Source organism: Oncorhynchus kisutch, linkage group LG26 (assembly GCF_002021735.2).
Source record: "Oncorhynchus kisutch isolate 150728-3 linkage group LG26, Okis_V2, whole genome shotgun sequence".
In the NCBI taxonomy this organism is placed as follows: domain Eukaryota; kingdom Metazoa; phylum Chordata; class Actinopteri; order Salmoniformes; family Salmonidae; genus Oncorhynchus; species Oncorhynchus kisutch.
Genome location: NC_034199.2, coordinates 41766215 through 41787559, shown reverse-complemented (window position 1 = coordinate 41787559; position 21345 = coordinate 41766215). Strand labels below are relative to the sequence as shown.

The window sequence follows — 21345 nt, the reverse complement described above, 5'->3', positions numbered from 1 at the left end:
TATTGATTCTCTGATTTACCAATTTTTTTATGTTCTGTTTTTCCAGTGCCTTCTCCCAGTGCCTTAAGACTGGACGCCTCTGCCTCCTTCGGCACTGCCAGGGAAGTCGTTGCTATTAAGGATTACTGTCCCTCCAGCTTCACCACCCTCAGGTTCTCCAAGGGAGAACATCTCTTTGTGCTGGACACATCGGGTGGAGAGTGGTGGTACGCCCACAACAGCACTGAGATGGGTTACATCCCTGCGACATACGTCCAGCCCATCAACTACCGGGACTCCTCCTTCAGTGACAGCGGTATGATCGACAGCCTAGGAGACTGCTCTGTTGAGGAGGGAGCCAAGGAGCTGGACCTCCTTGGAGATTGGACCGGGGTGATGCTGAAACCTACTGCCCCCCAAAACGGGAACCCCTTTGCCCCCCATCACCAGCACCTTAGCCGTAGCTCCACTAACCCTTTCCTCAACGGGGCCCTTCAAGGTTCTTTGGATCAGAACAGTAATGAGAACAGTAAGTCAGTGGACCTTCTACTTTTTGACAACCTAGCCTCCTCTGTCCCACCAAACTCTACCAGCAGTAGCATCAACATCAATGGCTTTGGCAGCGGCATTTTCGATCTGGAACCCATCAGCCCCAGTTTGGGAGTGGGCCAGATGTTACGCAGGGACAACCCATTCTTCAGGAGCAAGCGATCCTACAGTCTCTCAGAACTTTCAATCCTGCAAGCTCAGAATGACGCCCCTCAGGCATCCTCAGGTTTTTTTGGAGGCCTGAAAGCCCCTGCACCTGAACAGTTCCAGAGCAGAGAGGACTTCCGGGCGGCATGGCTCAATCACCGCAAGCTAGCCAGGTCCTGCCATGACCTGGACTCCTTGGGTCAGAATCCAGGCTGGGGACAAACACAGCCAGTGGAGACCAACATTTTGTGCCGTTTAGACAGTTCTGGAGGGTCCGTCCAGCTTCCAGACACCAGCATCAGCATCCACATCCCGGAGGGCCACGTGGCCCCTGGAGACTCCCAGCAGATCTCCATGAAGGCCCTGCTGGACCCACCGCTGGAGCTCAACAACGACCGTACAACGACCGTAAGCCCTGTGGTGGAGATCAAGCTCGGTAACATGGAGACCAAAACCACAGTCAACCTTGAGATGACGGTGTCCGTTGTGGTGAAGAAGGAGAGCAGGCAGACGACAAAGGTCATATGTGTGAGGAGTGACTGCAAGGAGGGGCCCTACACACCAATCCCCCAAGCCTATATGTATGGGGACACCATCCAGGTCTGTCTGGATAACCTTGAGCCCTGCATGTATGTGTCTGTTGTGGCCCAGGCCCAGTCAGTTGCTCCAGAAACCACTGTTTGGGACAATGTGGTGAAGAAGGTCACCCTCGGTGTCTATGGTCCCAAGCACATTCACCCATCCTTTAAGGCTGTGGTGGCCATCTTCGGCCATGACTGTGCCCCAAAAACATTACTGGTGAGTGAAGTAGGGAAGCAGGCCCATGCCACCCCTCCAGTGGCTCTTCAGCTCTGGGGGAAGCACCAGTTTGTCCTGGCAAGGCCCCAGGACCTTCGGGTTGGTGTTTACTCCAACATGGCCAACTATGAGGTAAAGGCCAGTGAGCAGGCCAGGGTGGTTAGGGGTTTCCAGGTCAAACTGGGAAAGGTTAGCCGGATAGTCTATGTGATCGCCTCACGCACTGCTGATGATGTCTCAGATTTCACATTACGTGTCCAGGTCAAGGATGACCAAGACTGTATTCTCGCCCAGTTTTGTGTTCAAACTCCAACACCTCCACCCAAGACCGGTCCACAAACATCTGTGCAGAGGCGCTTCCTGAAGAAGAAGGAACTAGGGAAAATTGTCTTGTCCCCTCTGGCCATCACTACCAAATACCCTGTGTTCCATGACCGACGGATCCGCAACCTGAAGTTTGGCAAGTTGATCAAAACAGTCATCCGTCAGACCAAGAACCAATACTTACTGGAGTACAAAAAGGGGGATTACTTTGCCCTTCTGAGCGAAGAGAAAATCAAACTGAAGGGACAGTTGTGGACTAAGGAATGGTACATCTGTTACTATCAGGGTAGAACAGGGCTTGTACATGCAAAAAATGTTCTGTTGGTGGGCAAAGTAAAACCCATTTACTTCAGCGGGGCTGAACTAACCACTGCACTCTTACTGGATCAGATCCTGAAGCCCTGCAAGTTCCTGACATACATCTATGCCTCTGTGAGGACTATACTGATGGAGAACGTAGGAAGCTGGAGGGCGTTTGCCGATGCCCTGGGTTACGTTAACCTACCGCTCTCACACTTCTGCCGTGCAGAGCTGGACAGCGAGCCTGAGAGGGTGGCGTCTGTTCTGGAGAAGCTGAAAGAGGACTGCAATAATACAGAGGGCAAGGAGAGGAAATCCTTCCAGAAGGAACTCATGACAGTAAGTTAGCATTTCCTTTCAACTATTATTCAGTCGGAAATGGGTGCTTTTGTCTGTCTTTTTGATGTGTGATTAACTTTTTTGTTTGTCTGTTTCATCTAGTGTGCAACTTTTTTGTTTGTGTGTTTCGTCTAGTGTGCATGCTTCAGCCCCTTATCTACTTCCAGCTGCTTGAGGCTATGGTCTAGTGGGCTAATCCTGTTGAGAGTGCAGTCAATAAGTGCTGTGTGGGCATCGACATCTAAGGAGTTGTGGAGAGCAGCAGAATATTTTGGCGTAGTCCAACCCCCACCGTCTCTTTCTTGTAAATCACATTGAGTTAGAGATGTGCTGAGGGCTCAGCCTGCCTAGATAATGCTCTGTCTCCATTTCTCGTGTAAATCAGAACCTACCAGAAAACAACAGTACTGTCAAACTATGTTTCTGAAAAAGTGCCTGACTTTTGTCATTTGTTGATTTTGGAAGTCATATTCAGTGTTCAGACCATTGTAGAGGGTGTGGTGAATACTATTATGTGACTTAACATGATAAACTCAGACACACTGAAGAAGAGATCCATAGAAACGTCTCTACTAGAGGTCGACCGATTATGATTTTTCAACGCCGATATCGATTATTGGAGGACCAAAAAAAGACGATACCGATTCATCTGTAAATTCAGATAAATCGGTATATATATATATATATATATAAATGGTCATATATTTATATATATATTGTCATTATTACAAATAAATATATATATATATATATATTTGTAATAATGACAATTACAACAATACTGAATGAACAATTAACACTTTTATTTTAACTTAATATAATACATTAATACATTCAATTTAGTCCTAAATAAATAATGAAACATGTTCAATTTGGTTTAAATAATGCAAAAACAAAGTGTTGGAGAAGAAAGTAGAAGTGCAATATGTGCCATGTAAAAAAGCTAATGTTTAAGTTCCTTGCTCAGAACATGAAAGCATATGAAAGCTGGTGGTTCCTTTTAACATGAGTCTTCAATATTCCCAGGTAAGACGTTTTAGGTTGTAGTTATTATAGGACTATTTCTCTCTATACCATTTGTATTTCATATACCTTTGACTATTGGATGATCTTATAGGCACTTTAGTATTGCCAGCCTAATCTCGGGAGTTGACCGGCTTGAAGTCATAAACGGCGAGCTGTTGGCATACGCAGTAAATTGTTGTTTGAATGAATGCTACGAACCTGCTGCTGTCTACCACCGCTCAGACAGACTGCTCTATCAAATCACAGACTTAATTATAATATAATAACAAATAGAAATAGGAGCCTTAGTTAATTAATATGGTCAAATCCGGAAACTATCATTTCGACAACAAAACGTTTATTCTTCCAGTGAAATACGGAACCGTTACGTATTTTATCTAACGGGTGGCATCCATAAGTCTAAATATGGCTGTTACATTGCACAACCTTCAATGTTATGTCATAGTTACATAAAAGTCTGGAAAATTAGTTCGCAACGAGCCAGCCAGCCCAAACTGTTGTATATACCCTGACTCTGCGTGCAATGAACGCAAGAGAAGTGACACAATTTCCCTAGTTTAACATTGCCTGCTAACACATTTATTTTAACTAAATATACAGGTTTAAAAATATATACTTCTGTGTATTGATTTTAAGAAAGGCATTGGTGTTTATGGTTAGGTACAGTCGTGCAACGATTGTGCTTTTTTCGCAAATGTGCTTTTGTTAAATCATCCCCCGTTTGGCGAAGTTGGCTGTCTTTGTTTTGAAGAAATGGTCTTCACACAGTTCGCAATGAGCCAGGCGGCCCAAACTGCTGCATATACCCTAACTCTGTTGCACAAAACACAAGAGAAGTGACACAATTTCATTAGTTAAAAGAAATGAATGTTAGTAGGCAATATTAACTAAATATGCAGGTTTAAAAATATATACTTGTGTATTGATTTTAAGAGTTTTGACATGTCAGGGTTACCAACAGGGACAGTGATGACTTAATAATGCAGATGTTTAAAATGCTTAACCCTGATTGTTCCTGGTAGTCGCTCTGGATTAGAGTGTCTGCTAAATGACTAAAATGTCAAAAGTAATGACACCAATAGTTATGTCTTGTGTGTGGCCTCCCATCTCAAACACATCTGAGGGGAAACAGTCAATAATATCTCAGCTATCAAAGAGAACAGGGAGCATAGTGATGCTTTCTGAAAGGGGCAGTAGAGACTAGAGGTCGACCAATTCATCGGAATGGCCGATTAATTAGGGCCGATTTTAAAGTTTTCATAACAATTGGTAATCAGCATTTTTGGACACCGATCATGGCCGATTACGTTGCACTCCACGAGGAGACTGCTGACTACCTGTTATGCGAGTGCAGCAAGGAGCCAAGGTAAGGTGCTAGCTAGCATTAAACAAATCTTATAAAAAACAATCAATCTTAACACTGTGGCCTCACCCCACTAGACCAGAAACCAGCTAGTTTGGGCCTGACTTCAAAACTTTCCCGCAAACCCAACCCTTTGTCTGTTTCCCTTTCTCACACTATCGTGTGGAAAGATGTTGGTCTTGAAATAGTTTTGTTCAGGATTGCCTTTGGCAAAATTGACAACAGGTCCCGCAGTAAGTTTCTACACAAACCAATATTGAAAATAAATTCTATATGAAGTCTTTCCTTCCCTCATTATGTTTCAAAGTGTTATTGATCATCAATGTTGTCATCTGCGTGTCAATTTCATTGAATTTTAGATACACTGTGTGTGTGCTATTTGAAAATTCTGACATACTTAAAGTGCAAGGAAACTTCAGCCTCCCTCACTCTCTGTACCTCATAATACATTTTTCAATAACATTGAAGTCATGGACTTAAAGCGGTATGATGGAACATAAGCTATAATTTAAGTTGGGTTGTAAACACCAGTTACAACCATTTATAGACAAGGGGGGAGCTTCAGTGTGGAGAAGAAGAACTTAATATAAAGATGTGCCCATGGTGGTGAATAAAAGGCCCAATTTCTCAGGGCCCTGTTTAATTCAGTTGTTTGGTGTACACGTTTTAATTATGTGATACAATCAGCATTATGCGTTTTCCCTTTTCATATGTACATAGAACATCTTGGCAAATAGGATGTACCTCATTGGGTGGATCTTTGGAAGCGATGGTGCAGCAACCAATAATACTGATGTTATTACAGAATTCCAAAGTATACACAAAACAAATGGCATGCTTATACCAAACTCCTCCAGCCTTGCATTCATAGAATGTACAATTCCTGATGGATGACTCCCAAAGACCTTAACATTCACTCTTATAGTTTATTTATGGCAAATATCGCAGCTTCAACTTCACACAATGTTATTTGGTGCTTATGCAGAGTGGAAAAGGTTAATCCACTTCCTTCCACTGAGGATGTTGGTTTTATGAGGCTCCACTGAGTTAGCCCAAGGTACAAGGGAGCTGAAACTTGCAGGATGGATATTTGTTAGCAACTGTGTTGTGATCTACATGTCAGTCATTTAGCAGACACTCTTATCCAGAGCGTCATACAGTAGAGTACAGTAAACTGGTCCCCCGTGGGAATTGAACACAGCCATGGCTTGGCAAACGCCATGCTCTACCAGCTGAGCCACACAGGACCCATCAATGTACATGCATCTTTACTCGTTAGGATTAATACCTTAAGGCAAATCCAATGTAGGTAATCACTTTTCTTGTGTACACAACAATAACAACAATAACAAAACTGTTGTTGCTTTTTTCACCATTGTATTTCAAGAGCTTTTTAAATGCATAGACGATCAGCCATTTTAAGAGAAGCATCTTGTGTGTGTATCCTCCAAGATATTACATTTCATACATCATGGTGGGCCTCCGTTGTGGTCTTCCGAAGCTTATTATGTGGCTGTGAATTGAATTACCATCTCCTATGTCTCTCGCCAATTAAGTGTTTTCACTGACACTGAAAACAATTCTTCCTGGCTTATTTGCATGTCATATGACGGAGAGGTGAGAGTGTATTTTTAGATACAAAGCAAAGGAATTCAAAAGTGATTGTGTATGCCTCTGAAAGGGAGGTGACAGCATTTGTGCTCAAGCATCTGAATGCATGCAGAGTTTCTCTCATTGTTCTGGAAGAAAGGAATTATCAGCCATGTGTTAGACATGGGACTATACCCTCCCAAATAGAGAGAGATTCCTCTGTGTTAGACATGGGACTATACCCTCCCAAATAGAGACAGATTCCTCTGTGTTAGACATGGGACTATACCCTCCCAAATAGAGAGAGATTCCTCTGTGTTAGACATGGGACTATACCCACTCCTCCCAAATAGAGAGAGATTCCTCTGTGTTAGACATGGGACTATACCCACTCCTCCCAAATATAGAGAGATTCCTCTGTGTTAGACATGGGACTATACCCTCCCAAATAGAGAGAGATTCCTCTGTGTTAGACATGGGACTATACCCTCCCAAATAGAGAGAGATTCCTCTGTGTTAGACATGGGACTATACCCTCCCAAATAGAGAGAGATTCCTCTGTGTTAGACATTGGACTATACCCACTCCTCCCAAATAGAGAGAGATTCCTCTGTGTTAGACATGGGACTATACCCACTCCTCCCAAATAGAGAGAGATTCCTCTGTGTTAGACATGGAACTATACCCACTCCTCCCAAATAGAGAGAGATTCCTCTGTGTTAGACATGGGACTATACCCACTCCTCCCAAATAGAGAGAGATTCCTCTGTGTTAGACATGGGACTATACCCACTCCTCCCAAATAGAGAGAGATTCCTCTGTGTTAGACATGGGACTATACCCACTCCTTCCAAATAGAGAGAGATTCCTCTGTGTTAGACATTGGACTATACCCTCCCAAATAGAGAGAGATTCCTCTGTGTTAGACATGGGACTATACCCTCCCAAATAGAGCGAGATTCCTCTGTGTTAGACATGGGACTATACCCTCCCAAATAGAGAGAGATTCCTCTGTGTTAGACATGGGACTATACCCTCCCAAATAGAGAGAGATTGCTCTGTGTTAGACATGGGACTATACCCTCCCAAATAGAGAGATTCCTCTGTGTTAGACATTGGACTATACCCACTCCTCCCAAATAGAGAGAGATTCCTCTGTGTTAGACATGGGACTATACCCTCCCAAATAGAGAGAGATTCCTCTGTGTTAAACATGGGACTATACCCACTCCTCCCAAATAGAGAGAGAGAGATTCCTCTGTGTTAGACATGGGACTATACCCTCCCAAATAGAGAGAGATTCCTCTGTGTTAGACATTGGACTATACCCACTCCTCCCAAATAGAGAGAGATTCCTCTGTGTTAGACATGGGACTATACCCACTCCTCCCAAATAGAGAGAGATTCCTCTGTGTTAGACATGGGACTATACCCTCCCAAATAGAGAGAGATTCCTCTGTGTTAGACATGGGACTATACCCACTCCTCCCAAATAGAGAGAGATTCCTCTGTGTTAGACATGGGACTATACCCACTCCTCCCAAATAGAGAGAGATTCCTCTGTGTTAGACATGGGACTATACCCACTCCTCCCAAATAGAGAGAGATTCCTCTGTGTTAGACATATGACTATACCCACTCCTCCCAAATAGAGAGAGAGAGATTCCTCTGTGTTAGACATGGGACTATACCCTCCCAAATAGAGAGAGATTCCTCTGTGTTAGACATGGGACTATACCCACTCCTCCCAAATAGAGAGAGATTCCTCTGTGTTAGACATGGGACTATACCCACTCCTCCCAAATAGAGAGAGATTCCTCTGTGTTAGACATGGGACTATACCCACTCCTCCCAAATAGAGAGAGAGAGATTCCTCTGTGTTAGACATGGGACTATACCCACTCCTCCCAAATAGAGAGAGAGAGATTCCTCTGTGTTAGACATGGGACTATACCCACTCCTCCCAAATAGAGAGAGAGAGATTCCTCTGTGTTAGACATGGGACTATACCCACTCCTCCCAAATAGAGAGAGAGAGATTCCTCTGTGTTAGACATGGGACTATACCCTCCCAAATAGAGAGAGATTGCTCTGTGTTAGACATGGGACTATACCCTCCCAAATAGAGAGAGATTCCTCTGTGTTAGACATTGGACTATACCCACTCCTCCCAAATAGAGAGAGATTCCTCTGTGTTAGACATGGGACTATACCCACTCCTCCCAAATAGAGAGAGATTCCTCTGTGTTAGACATGGGACTATACCCTCCCAAATAGAGAGAGATTCCTCTGTGTTAGACATGGGACTATACCCACTCCTCCCAAATAGAGAGAGATTCCTCTGTGTTAGACATGGGACTATACCCACTCCTCCCAAATAGAGAGAGATTCCTCTGTGTTAGACATGGGACTATACCCTCCCAAATAGAGAGAGATTGCTCTGTGTTAGACATGGGACTATACCCTCCCAAATAGAGAGAGATTCCTCTGTGTTAGACATTGGACTATACCCACTCCTCCCAAATAGAGAGAGATTCCTCTGTGTTAGACATGGGACTATACCCACTCCTCCCAAATAGAGAGAGATTCCTCTGTGTTAGACATGGGACTATACCCTCCCAAATAGAGAGAGATTCCTCTGTGTTAAACATGGGACTATACCCACTCCTCCCAAATAGAGAGAGAGAGATTCCTCTGTGTTAGACATGGGACTATACCCTCCCAAATAGAGAGAGATTGCTCTGTGTTAGACATGGGACTATACCCTCCCAAATAGAGAGATTCCTCTGTGTTAGACATTGGACTATACCCACTCCTCCCAAATAGAGAGAGATTCCTCTGTGTTAGACATGGGACTATACCCACTCCTCCCAAATAGAGAGAGATTCCTCTGTGTTAGACATGGGACTATACCCACTCCTCCCAAATAGAGAGAGATTCCTCTGTGTTAGACATGGAACTATACCCACTCCTCCCAAATAGAGAGAGATTCCTCTGTGTTAGACATGGGACTATACCCACTCCTCCCAAATAGAGAGAGATTCCTCTGTGTTAGACATGGGACTATACCCACTCCTCCCAAATAGAGAGAGATTCCTCTGTGTTAGACATGGGACTATACCCACTCCTTCCAAATAGAGAGAGATTCCTCTGTGTTAGACATTGGACTATACCCTCCCAAATAGAGAGAGATTCCTCTGTGTTAGACATGGGACTATACCCTCCCAAATAGAGAGAGATTCCTCTGTGTTAGACATGGGACTATACCCTCCCAAATAGAGAGAGATTGCTCTGTGTTAGACATGGGACTATACCCTCCCAAATAGAGAGATTCCTCTGTGTTAGACATTGGACTATACCCACTCCTCCCAAATAGAGAGAGATTCCTCTGTGTTAGACATGGGACTATACCCACTCCTCCCAAATAGAGAGAGATTCCTCTGTGTTAGACATGGGACTATACCCTCCCAAATAGAGAGAGATTCCTCTGTGTTAAACATGGGACTATACCCACTCCTCCCAAATAGAGAGAGAGAGATTCCTCTGTGTTAGACATGGGACTATACCCTCCCAAATAGAGAGAGATTGCTCTGTGTTAGACATGGGACTATACCCTCCCAAATAGAGAGATTCCTCTGTGTTAGACATTGGACTATACCCACTCCTCCCAAATAGAGAGAGATTCCTCTGTGTTAGACATGGGACTATACCCACTCCTCCCAAATAGAGAGAGATTCCTCTGTGTTAGACATGGGACTATACCCTCCCAAATAGAGAGAGATTCCTCTGTGTTAAACATGGGACTATACCCACTCCTCCCAAATAGAGAGAGAGAGATTCCTCTGTGTTAGACATGGGACTATACCCTCCCAAATAGAGAGAGATTCCTCTGTGTTAGACATGGGACTATACCCACTCCTCCCAAATAGAGAAAGATTCCTCTGTGTTAGACATGGGACTATACCCACTCCTCCCAAATAGAGAGAGATTCCTCTGTGTTAGACATGGGACTATACCCACTCCTCCCAAATAGAGAGAGATTCCTCTGTGTTAGACATGGGACTATACCCACTCCTCCCAAATAGAGAGAGATTCCTCTGTGTTAGACATGGGATTATACCCTCCCAAATAGAGAGAGATTCCTCTGTGTTAGACATGGGACTATACCCTCCCAAATAGAGAAAGATTCCTCTGTGTTAGACATGGGACTATACCCACTCCTCCCAAATAGAGAGAGATTCCTCTGTGTTAGACATGGGACTATACCCACTCCTCCCAAATAGAGAGAGATTCCTCTGTGTTAGACATGGGACTATACCCACTCCTCCCAAATAGAGAGAGATTCCTCTGTGTTAGACATGGGACTATACCCACTCCTCCCAAATAGAGAGAGATTCCTCTGTGTTAGACATGGGACTATACCCACTCCTCCCAAATAGAGAGAGAGAGAGATTCCTCTGTGTTAGACATGGGACTATACCCACTCCTCCCAAATAGAGAGAGAGAGATTCCTCTGTGTTAGACATGGGACTATACCCACTCCTCCCAAATAGAGAGAGAGAGATTCCTCTGTGTTAGACATGGGACTATACCCACTCCTCCCAAATAGAGAGAGATTCCTCTGTGTTAGACATGGGACTATACCCTCCCAAATAGAGAGAGATTGCTCTGTGTTAGACATGGGACTATACCCTCCCAAATAGAGAGAGATTCCTCTGTGTTAGACATTGGACTATACCCACTCCTCCCAAATAGAGAGAGATTCCTCTGTGTTAGACATGGGACTATACCCACTCCTCCCAAATAGAGAGAGATTCCTCTGTGTTAGACATGGGACTATACCCTCCCAAATAGAGAGAGATTCCTCTGTGTTAGACATGGGACTATACCCACTCCTCCCAAATAGAGAGAGATTCCTCTGTGTTAGACATATGACTATACCCACTCCTCCCAAATAGAGAGAGAGAGATTCCTCTGTGTTAGACATGGGACTATACCCTCCCAAATAGAGAGAGATTCCTCTGTGTTAGACATGGGACTATACCCACTCCTCCCAAATAGAGAGAGATTCCTCTGTGTTAGACATGGGACTATACCCACTCCTCCCAAATAGAGAGAGATTCCTCTGTGTTAGACATGGGACTATACCCACTCCTCCCAAATAGAGAGAGATTCCTCTGTGTTAGACATGGGACTATACCCACTCCTCCCAAATAGAGAGAGATTCCTCTGTGTTAGACATGGGACTATACCCACTCCTCCCAAATAGAGAGAGAGAGATTCCTCTGTGTTAGACATGGGACTATACCCACTCCTCCCAAATAGAGAGAGAGAGATTCCTCTGTGTTAGACATGGGACTATACCCACTCCTCCCAAATAGAGAGAGATTCCTCTGTGTTAGACATGGGACTATACCCACTCCTCCCAAATAGAGAGAGATTCCTCTGTGTTAGACATGGGACTATACCCTCCCAAATAGAGAGAGATTGCTCTGTGTTAGACATGGGACTATACCCTCCCAAATAGAGAGAGATTCCTCTGTGTTAGACATTGGACTATACCCACTCCTCCCAAATAGAGAGAGATTCCTCTGTGTTAGACATGGGACTATACCCACTCCTCCCAAATAGAGAGAGATTCCTCTGTGTTAGACATGGGACTATACCCTCCCAAATAGAGAGAGATTCCTCTGTGTTAGACATGGGACTATACCCACTCCTCCCAAATAGAGAGAGATTCCTCTGTGTTAGACATGGGACTATACCCACTCCTCCCAAATAGAGAGAGATTCCTCTGTGTTAGACATGGGACTATACCCTCCCAAATAGAGAGAGATTGCTCTGTGTTAGACATGGGACTATACCCTCCCAAATAGAGAGAGATTCCTCTGTGTTAGACATTGGACTATACCCACTCCTCCCAAATAGAGAGAGATTCCTCTGTGTTAGACATGGGACTATACCCACTCCTCCCAAATAGAGAGAGATTCCTCTGTGTTAGACATGGGACTATACCCTCCCAAATAGAGAGAGATTCCTCTGTGTTAGACATGGGACTATACCCACTCCTCCCAAATAGAGAGAGATTCCTCTGTGTTAGACATGGGACTATACCCACTCCTCCCAAATAGAGAGAGATTCCTCTGTGTTAGACATATGACTATACCCACTCCTCCCAAATAGAGAGAGAGAGATTCCTCTGTGTTAGACATGGGACTATACCCTCCCAAATAGAGAGAGATTCCTCTGTGTTAGACATGGGACTATACCCACTCCTCCCAAATAGAGAGAGATTCCTCTGTGTTAGACATGGGACTATACCCACTCCTCCCAAATAGAGAGAGATTCCTCTGTGTTAGACATGGGACTATACCCACTCCTCCCAAATAGAGAGAGATTCCTCTGTGTTAGACATGGGATTATACCCTCCCAAATAGAGAGAGATTCCTCTGTGTTAGACATGGGACTATACCCACTCCTCCCAAATAGAGAGAGATTCCTCTGTGTTAGACATGGGATTATACCCTCCCAAATAGAGAGAGATTCCTCTGTGTTAGACATGGGACTATACCCACTCCTCCCAAATAGAGAGAGAGAGATTCCTCTGTGTTAGACATGGGACTATACCCACTCCTCCCAAAGAGAGAGATTCCTCTGTGTTAGACATGGGACTATACCCACTCCTCCCAAATAGAGAGAGAGAGATTCCTCTGTGTTAGACATGGGACTATACCCACTCCTCCCAAATAGAGAGAGAGAGAGATTCCTCTGTGTTAGACATGGGACTATACCCACTCCTCCCAAATAGAGAGAGAGAGATTCCTCTGTGTTAGACATGGGACTATACCCTCCCAAATAGAGAGAGATTGCTCTGTGTTAGACATGGGACTATACCCTCCCAAATAGAGAGATTCCTCTGTGTTAGACATTGGACTATACCCACTCCTCCCAAATAGAGAGAGATTCCTCTGTGTTAGACATGGGACTATACCCTCCCAAATAGAGAGAGATTCCTCTGTGTTAAACATGGGACTATACCCACTCCTCCCAAATAGAGAGAGAGAGATTCCTCTGTGTTAGACATGGGACTATACCCTCCCAAATAGAGAGAGATTCCTCTGTGTTAGACATGGGACTATACCCACTCCTCCCAAATAGAGAGAGATTCCTCTGTGTTAGACATGGGACTATACCCACTCCTCCCAAATAGAGAGAGATTCCTCTGTGTTAGACATGGGACTATACCCACTCCTCCCAAATAGAGAGAGATTCCTCTGTGTTAGACATGGGACTATACCCACTCCTCCCAAATAGAGAGAGATTCCTCTGTGTTAGACATGGGATTATACCCTCCCAAATAGAGAGAGATTCCTCTGTGTTAGACATGGGACTATACCCACTCCTCCCAAATAGAGAGAGATTCCTCTGTGTTAGACATGGGACTATACCCACTCCTCCCAAATAGAGAGAGATTCCTCTGTGTTAGACATGGGACTATACCCACTCCTCCCAAATAGAGAGAGAGAGAGATTCCTCTGTGTTAGACATGGGACTATACCCACTCCTCCCAAATAGAGAGAGAGAGATTCCTCTGTGTTAGACATGGGACTATACCCTCCCAAATAGAGAGAGATTGCTCTGTGTTAGACATGGGACTATACCCTCCCAAATAGAGAGAGATTCCTCTGTGTTAGACATTGGACTATACCCACTCCTCCCAAATAGAGAGAGATTCCTCTGTGTTAGACATGGGACTATACCCACTCCTCCCAAATAGAGAGAGATTCCTCTGTGTTAGACATGGGACTATACCCTCCCAAATAGAGAGAGATTCCTCTGTGTTAGACATGGGACTATACCCACTCCTCCCAAATAGAGAGAGATTCCTCTGTGTTAGACATGGGACTATACCCACTCCTCCCAAATAGAGAGAGATTCCTCTGTGTTAGACATATGACTATACCCACTCCTCCCAAATAGAGAGAGAGAGATTCCTCTGTGTTAGACATGGGACTATACCCTCCCAAATAGAGAGAGATTCCTCTGTGTTAGACATGGGACTATACCCACTCCTCCCAAATAGAGAGAGATTCCTCTGTGTTAGACATGGGACTATACCCACTCCTCCCAAATAGAGAGAGATTCCTCTGTGTTAGACATGGGACTATACCCACTCCTCCCAAATAGAGAGAGATTCCTCTGTGTTAGACATGGGATTATACCCTCCCAAATAGAGAGAGATTCCTCTGTGTTAGACATGGGACTATACCCACTCCTCCCAAATAGAGAGAGATTCCTCTGTGTTAGACATGGGATTATACCCTCCCAAATAGAGAGAGATTCCTCTGTGTTAGACATGGGACTATACCCACTCCTCCCAAATAGAGAGAGAGAGATTCCTCTGTGTTAGACATGGGACTATACCCACTCCTCCCAAAGAGAGAGATTCCTCTGTGTTAGACATGGGACTATACCCACTCCTCCCAAATAGAGAGAGAGAGATTCCTCTGTGTTAGACATGGGACTATACCCACTCCTCCCAAATAGAGAGAGAGAGAGATTCCTCTGTGTTAGACATGGGACTATACCCACTCCTCCCAAAGAGAGAGATTCCTCTGTGTTAGACATGGGACTATACCCACTCCTCCCAAATAGAGAGAGAGAGATTCCTCTGTGTTAGACATGGGACTATACCCTCCCAAATAGAGAGAGATTGCTCTGTGTTAGACATGGGACTATACCCTCCCAAATAGAGAGATTCCTCTGTGTTAGACATTGGACTATACCCACTCCTCCCAAATAGAGAGAGATTCCTCTGTGTTAGACATGGGACTATACCCTCCCAAATAGAGAGAGATTCCTCTGTGTTAAACATGGGACTATACCCACTCCTCCCAAATAGAGAGAGAGAGATTCCTCTGTGTTAGACATGGGACTATACCCTCCCAAATAGAGAGAGATTCCTCTGTGTTAGACATGGGACTATACCCACTCCTCCCAAATAGAGAGAGATTCCTCTGTGTTAGACATGGGACTATACCCACTCCTCCCAAATAGAGAGAGATTCCTCTGTGTTAGACATGGGACTATACCCACTCCTCCCAAATAGAGAGAGATTCCTCTGTGTTAGACATGGGACTATACCCACTCCTCCCAAATAGAGAGAGATTCCTCTGTGTTAGACATGGGACTATACCCACTCCTCCCAAATAGAGAGAGAGAGAGATTCCTCTGTGTTAGACATGGGACTATACCCACTCCTCCCAAATAGAGAGAGAGAGATTCCTCTGTGTTAGACATGGGACTATACCCTCCCAAATAGAGAGAGATTGCTCTGTGTTAGACATGGGACTATACCCTCCCAAATAGAGAGAGATTCCTCTGTGTTAGACATTGGACTATACCCACTCCTCCCAAATAGAGAGAGATTCCTCTGTGTTAGACATGGGACTATACCCACTCCTCCCAAATAGAGAGAGATTCCTCTGTGTTAGACATGGGACTATACCCTCCCAAATAGAGAGAGATTCCTCTGTGTTAGACATGGGACTATACCCACTCCTCCCAAATAGAGAGAGATTCCTCTGTGTTAGACATGGGACTATACCCACTCCTCCCAAATAGAGAGAGATTCCTCTGTGTTAGACATATGACTATACCCACTCCTCCCAAATAGAGAGAGAGAGATTCCTCTGTGTTAGACATGGGACTATACCCTCCCAAATAGAGAGAGATTCCTCTGTGTTAGACATGGGACTATACCCACTCCTCCCAAATAGAGAGAGATTCCTCTGTGTTAGACATGGGACTATACCCACTCCTCCCAAATAGAGAGAGATTCCTCTGTGTTAGACATGGGACTATACCCACTCCTCCCAAATAGAGAGAGATTCCTCTGTGTTAGACATGGGATTATACCCTCCCAAATAGAGAGAGATTCCTCTGTGTTAGACATGGGACTATACCCACTCCTCCCAAATAGAGAGAGATTCCTCTGTGTTAGACATGGGATTATACCCTCCCAAATAGAGAGAGATTCCTCTGTGTTAGACATGGGACTATACCCACTCCTCCCAAATAGAGAGAGAGAGATTCCTCTGTGTTAGACATGGGACTATACCCACTCCTCCCAAAGAGAGAGATTCCTCTGTGTTAGACATGGGACTATACCCACTCCTCCCAAATAGAGAGAGAGAGATTCCTCTGTGTTAGACATGGGACTATACCCACTCCTCCCAAATAGAGAGAGAGAGAGATTCCTCTGTGTTAGACATGGGACTATACCCACTCCTCCCAAAGAGAGAGATTCCTCTGTGTTAGACATGGGACTATACCCACTCCTCCCAAATAGAGAGAGAGAGATTCCTCTGTGTTAGACATGGGACTATACCCTCCCAAATAGAGAGAGATTGCTCTGTGTTAGACATGGGACTATACCCTCCCAAATAGAGAGATTCCTCTGTGTTAGACATTGGACTATACCCACTCCTCCCAAATAGAGAGAGATTCCTCTGTGTTAGACATGGGACTATACCCTCCCAAATAGAGAGAGATTCCTCTGTGTTAAACATGGGACTATACCCACTCCTCCCAAATAGAGAGAGAGAGATTCCTCTGTGTTAGACATGGGACTATACCCTCCCAAATAGAGAGAGATTCCTCTGTGTTAGACATGGGACTATACCCACTCCTCCCAAATAGAGAGAGATTCCTCTGTGTTAGACATGGGACTATACCCACTCCTCCCAAATAGAGAGAGATTCCTCTGTGTTAGACATGGGACTATACCCACTCCTCCCAAATAGAGAGAGATTCCTCTGTGTTAGACATGGGACTATACCCACTCCTCCCAAATAGAGAGAGATTCCTCTGTGTTAGACATGGGATTATACCCTCCCAAATAGAGAGAGATTCCTCTGTGTTAGACATGGGACTATACCCACTCCTCCCAAATAGAGAGAGATTCCTCTGTGTTAGACATGGGACTATACCCACTCCTCCCAAATAGAGAGAGATTCCTCTGTGTTAGACATGGGACTATACCCACTCCTCCCAAATAGAGAGAGAGAGAGATTCCTCTGTGTTAGACATGGGACTATACCCACTCCTCCCAAATAGAGAGAGAGAGATTCCTCTGTGTTAGACATGGGACTATACCCACTCCTCCCAAATAGAGAGAGAGAGATTCCTCTGTGTTAGACATGGGACTATACCCACTCCTCCCAAATAGAGAGAGATTCCTCTGTGTTAGACATGGGACTATACCCTCCCAAATAGAGAGAGATTGCTCTGTGTTAGACATGGGACTATACCCTCCCAAATAGAGAGAGATTCCTCTGTGTTAGACATGGGACTATACCCACTCCTCCCAAATAGAGAGAGATTCCTCTGTGTTAGACATATGACTATACCCACTCCTCCCAAATAGAGAGAGAGAGATTCCTCTGTGTTAGACATGGGACTATACCCTCCCAAATAGAGAGAGATTCCTCTGTGTTAGACATGGGACTATACCCACTCCTCCCAAATAGAGAGAGATTCCTCTGTGTTAGACATGGGACTATACCCACTCCTCCCAAATAGAGAGAGATTCCTCTGTGTTAGACATGGGACTATACCCACTCCTCCCAAATAGAGAGAGAGAGATTCCTCTGTGTTAGACATGGGACTATACCCACTCCTCCCAAATAGAGAGAGAGAGATTCCTCTGTGTTAGACATGGGACTATACCCACTCCTCCCAAATAGAGAGAGATTCCTCTGTGTTAGACATGGGACTATACCCACTCCTCCCAAATAGAGAGAGAGAGATTCCTCTGTGTTAGACATGGGACTATACCCACTCCTCCCAAAGAGAGAGATTCCTCTGTGTTAGACATGGGACTATACCCACTCCTCCCAAATAGAGAGAGAGAGATTCCTCTGTGTTAGACATGGGACTATACCCACTCCTCCCAAATAGAGAGAGAGAGAGATTCCTCTGTGTTAGACATGGGACTATACCCACTCCTCCCAAATAGAGAGAGAGAGATTCCTCTGTGTTAGACATGGGACTATACCCACTCCTCCCAAATAGAGAGAGAGAGAGATTCCTCTGTGTTAGACATGGGACTATACCCACTCCTCCCAAATAGAGAGAGAGATTTCTCAGATTTTCTCCCTCTGCCTCCCCCATTTTACCTTCTCTGAGTTAGTGGAACTGCATTGCCTGTAGTAATTGCCTGTTGAAGCATAATGCAATTAATTAGAAACACTTTCTATCTAAAAAAAAAGATAGATAATGAGTCTGCGTATGATAATAGCAACCACCAATTGAACATCACTGCTAAAGCACAAAACTGCAGTACTCATGCTAAATCTATATCTAGCAACATGCCATGAACTAAACTTTGTTTTAATGAAATCTGTGATGCCTATGGGGTTACCTTAATACCATTTATGAGAAAATATGTTTAGTGCATTCTGTTAATTTGGCATGTTTATTTCATGCAAGGCTCCAGCTATGAAAGGCTTTTGTGATCTACCTAATTTGACTGATTTTGTAGGAGTTTTGCTGTGGATGTATATTTCAGAGCTAGGGTAGTAAAGTACAAATTATATTCTATTTGAGTCTTGTCTAACCTACATTTGAACCAAAACACCCTGATAATTGAGCTGATCAGACCATCATTTTTCTGGTACGTAGGCTACAATCCTCCAGGTTTTTCTGCCCCCAGATTCAGTGGAGACGTGTTGATGGTACGATGGGCTATTTATTACAAACACAAAGCCTGAAGCAAGCTAAGCATAAAGATTGGAATGCGCCACTCTGTCACATCAGATATCCTTTCAGCAACAATACATTGCAACATTGATAGAACTCAAAAATATACACTGCTCCAAAAAATAAAGGGAACACTTAAACAACACAATGTAACTCCAAGTCAATCACACTTCTGTGAAATCAAACTGTCTACTTAGGAAGCAACACTGATTGACAATAAATGTCACATGCTGTTGTGCAAATGGAATAGACAACAGGTGAAAATTATAGGCAATTAGCAAGACACCCCCAATAAAGGACTGGTTCTGCAGGTGGTGACCACAGACCACTTCTCAGTTCCTATGCTTCCTGGCTGATGTTTTGGTCACTTTTGAATGCTGGCGGTGCTTTCACTCTAGTGGTAGCATGAGACTGAGTCTACAACCCACACAAGTGGCTCAGGTAGTGCAGCTCATCCAGGATGGCACATCAATGTGAGCTGTGGCAAGAAGGTTTGCTGTGTCTGTCAGCGTAGTGTCCAGAGCATGGAGGTGCTACCAGGAGACAGGCCAGTACATCAGGAGACGTGGAGGAGGCCGTAGGAGGGCAACAACCCAGCAGCAGGACCGCTACCTCCACCTTTGTGCAAGGAGGAGCACTGCCAGAGCCCTGCAAAATGACCTCCAGCAGGCCACAAATGTGCATGTGTCTGCTCAAACGGTCAGAAACTGACTCCATGAGGGTGGTATGAGGGCCCGACGTCCACAGGTGGGGGTTGTGCTTACAGCCCAACACTGTGCAGGACGTTTGGCATTTGCCAGAGAACACCAAGATTGGCAAATTCGCCACTGGCGCCCTGTGCTCTTCACAGATGAAAGCAGGTTCACACTGAGCACATGTGACAGAGTCTGGAGACGCCGTGGAGAACGTTCTGCTGCCTGCAACATCCTCCAGCATGACCGGTTTGGCGGTGGGTCAGTCATGGTGTGGGGTGGCATTTCTTTGGGGGGCCTCCATGTGCTCGCCAGAGGTAGCCTGACTGCCATTAGGTACCAAGATGAGATCCTCAGACCACTTGTGAGACCATATGCTGGTGCGGTTGGCCCTGGGTTCCTCCTAATGCAAGACAATGCTAGACCTCATGTGGCTGGAGTGTGTCAGCAGTTCCTGCAAGAGGAAGGCATTGATGCTATGGACTGGCCCGCCCGTTCCCCAGACCTGATTCCAATTGAGCACATCTGGGACATCATGTCTCGCTCCATCCACCAACGCCACGTTGCACACAGATTGTCCAGGAGTTGGCGGATGCTTTAGTCCAGGTTTGGGAGGAGATCCCTCAGGAGTCCATCCGCCACCTCACCAGGCATTGTAGGGAGGTCATACAGGCACGTGGAGGCCACACACACTACTGAGCCTCATTTTGACTTGTTTTAAGGTCATTACATCAAAGTTGGATCAGCCTGTAGTGTGGTTTTCCACTTTTAATTTTGAGCATGACTCCAAATCCAGACCTCCATGGGTTGATAAATCTAATTTCCATTGATAATTTTTGTGTGATTTTGTTGTCAGCACATTCAACTATGTAAAGAACAAAGTATTTAATAAGAATATTTCATTCATTCAGATCTAGGATGTGTTATTTTAGTGTTCCCTTTATTTTTTTGAGCAGTGTATATTTATTGCATATTTTTATCATGTTCATTCTTGCCCGAACAGATGAAACTGTGGTGGACTACTGTACACCTCAACTAAAAAGCATATATATTCTGGCACAGAACGTATGACAGAAACTAGTCATGACCCTCATAGTGATGAAAATATTGAAACTGATTTTGTTTGTTTGCAAATCATTGCACTCCGAAAGTATCCAGTGCCAGCTTGTTTTTCTCATTCAACCCACTGAGAAGAATGTCACATTACTTCTCTTTCATCAGGAAGAGTAAAGCTCTTTGGAAGCAGGGATTTTGGAGATAAGTTCCTTTTACCCAGAGCTTGGCCCTCATCTGTCAGTCATGCTGTTCTCTCGTAGCTAGCCAAAAGTGGTAATACAACACAAAAGTACTTGATCCAATATGATCCCTGCACTGGGCAGAGTTACACCTACCCCAGCTTAACCTGCACTCAGTCATTTTTCTCCAATATCAATGAGTCAACAAAGCTCAGCAGTCTGGGTCAACATAGGTATTAGGC

At 44.6% G+C, this 21345-nt stretch overlaps 1 protein-coding gene across 3 annotated transcripts in view; it reads left to right on the top strand.

The window, feature by feature from the left end:
* Positions 1-21345, top strand: part of LOC109871007 (SH3 domain-binding protein 4) — an 80253-nt gene that overhangs the window by 36501 nt on the left and 22407 nt on the right. For all 3 annotated transcript variants that reach the window (XM_020461746.2, XM_020461747.2, XM_031805899.1), the window contains one exon: positions 47-2436. In XM_020461746.2, coding sequence (XP_020317335.1) covers positions 47-2436 — 2390 coding nt within the window. The remainder of the gene's footprint in view (positions 1-46; positions 2437-21345) is intronic.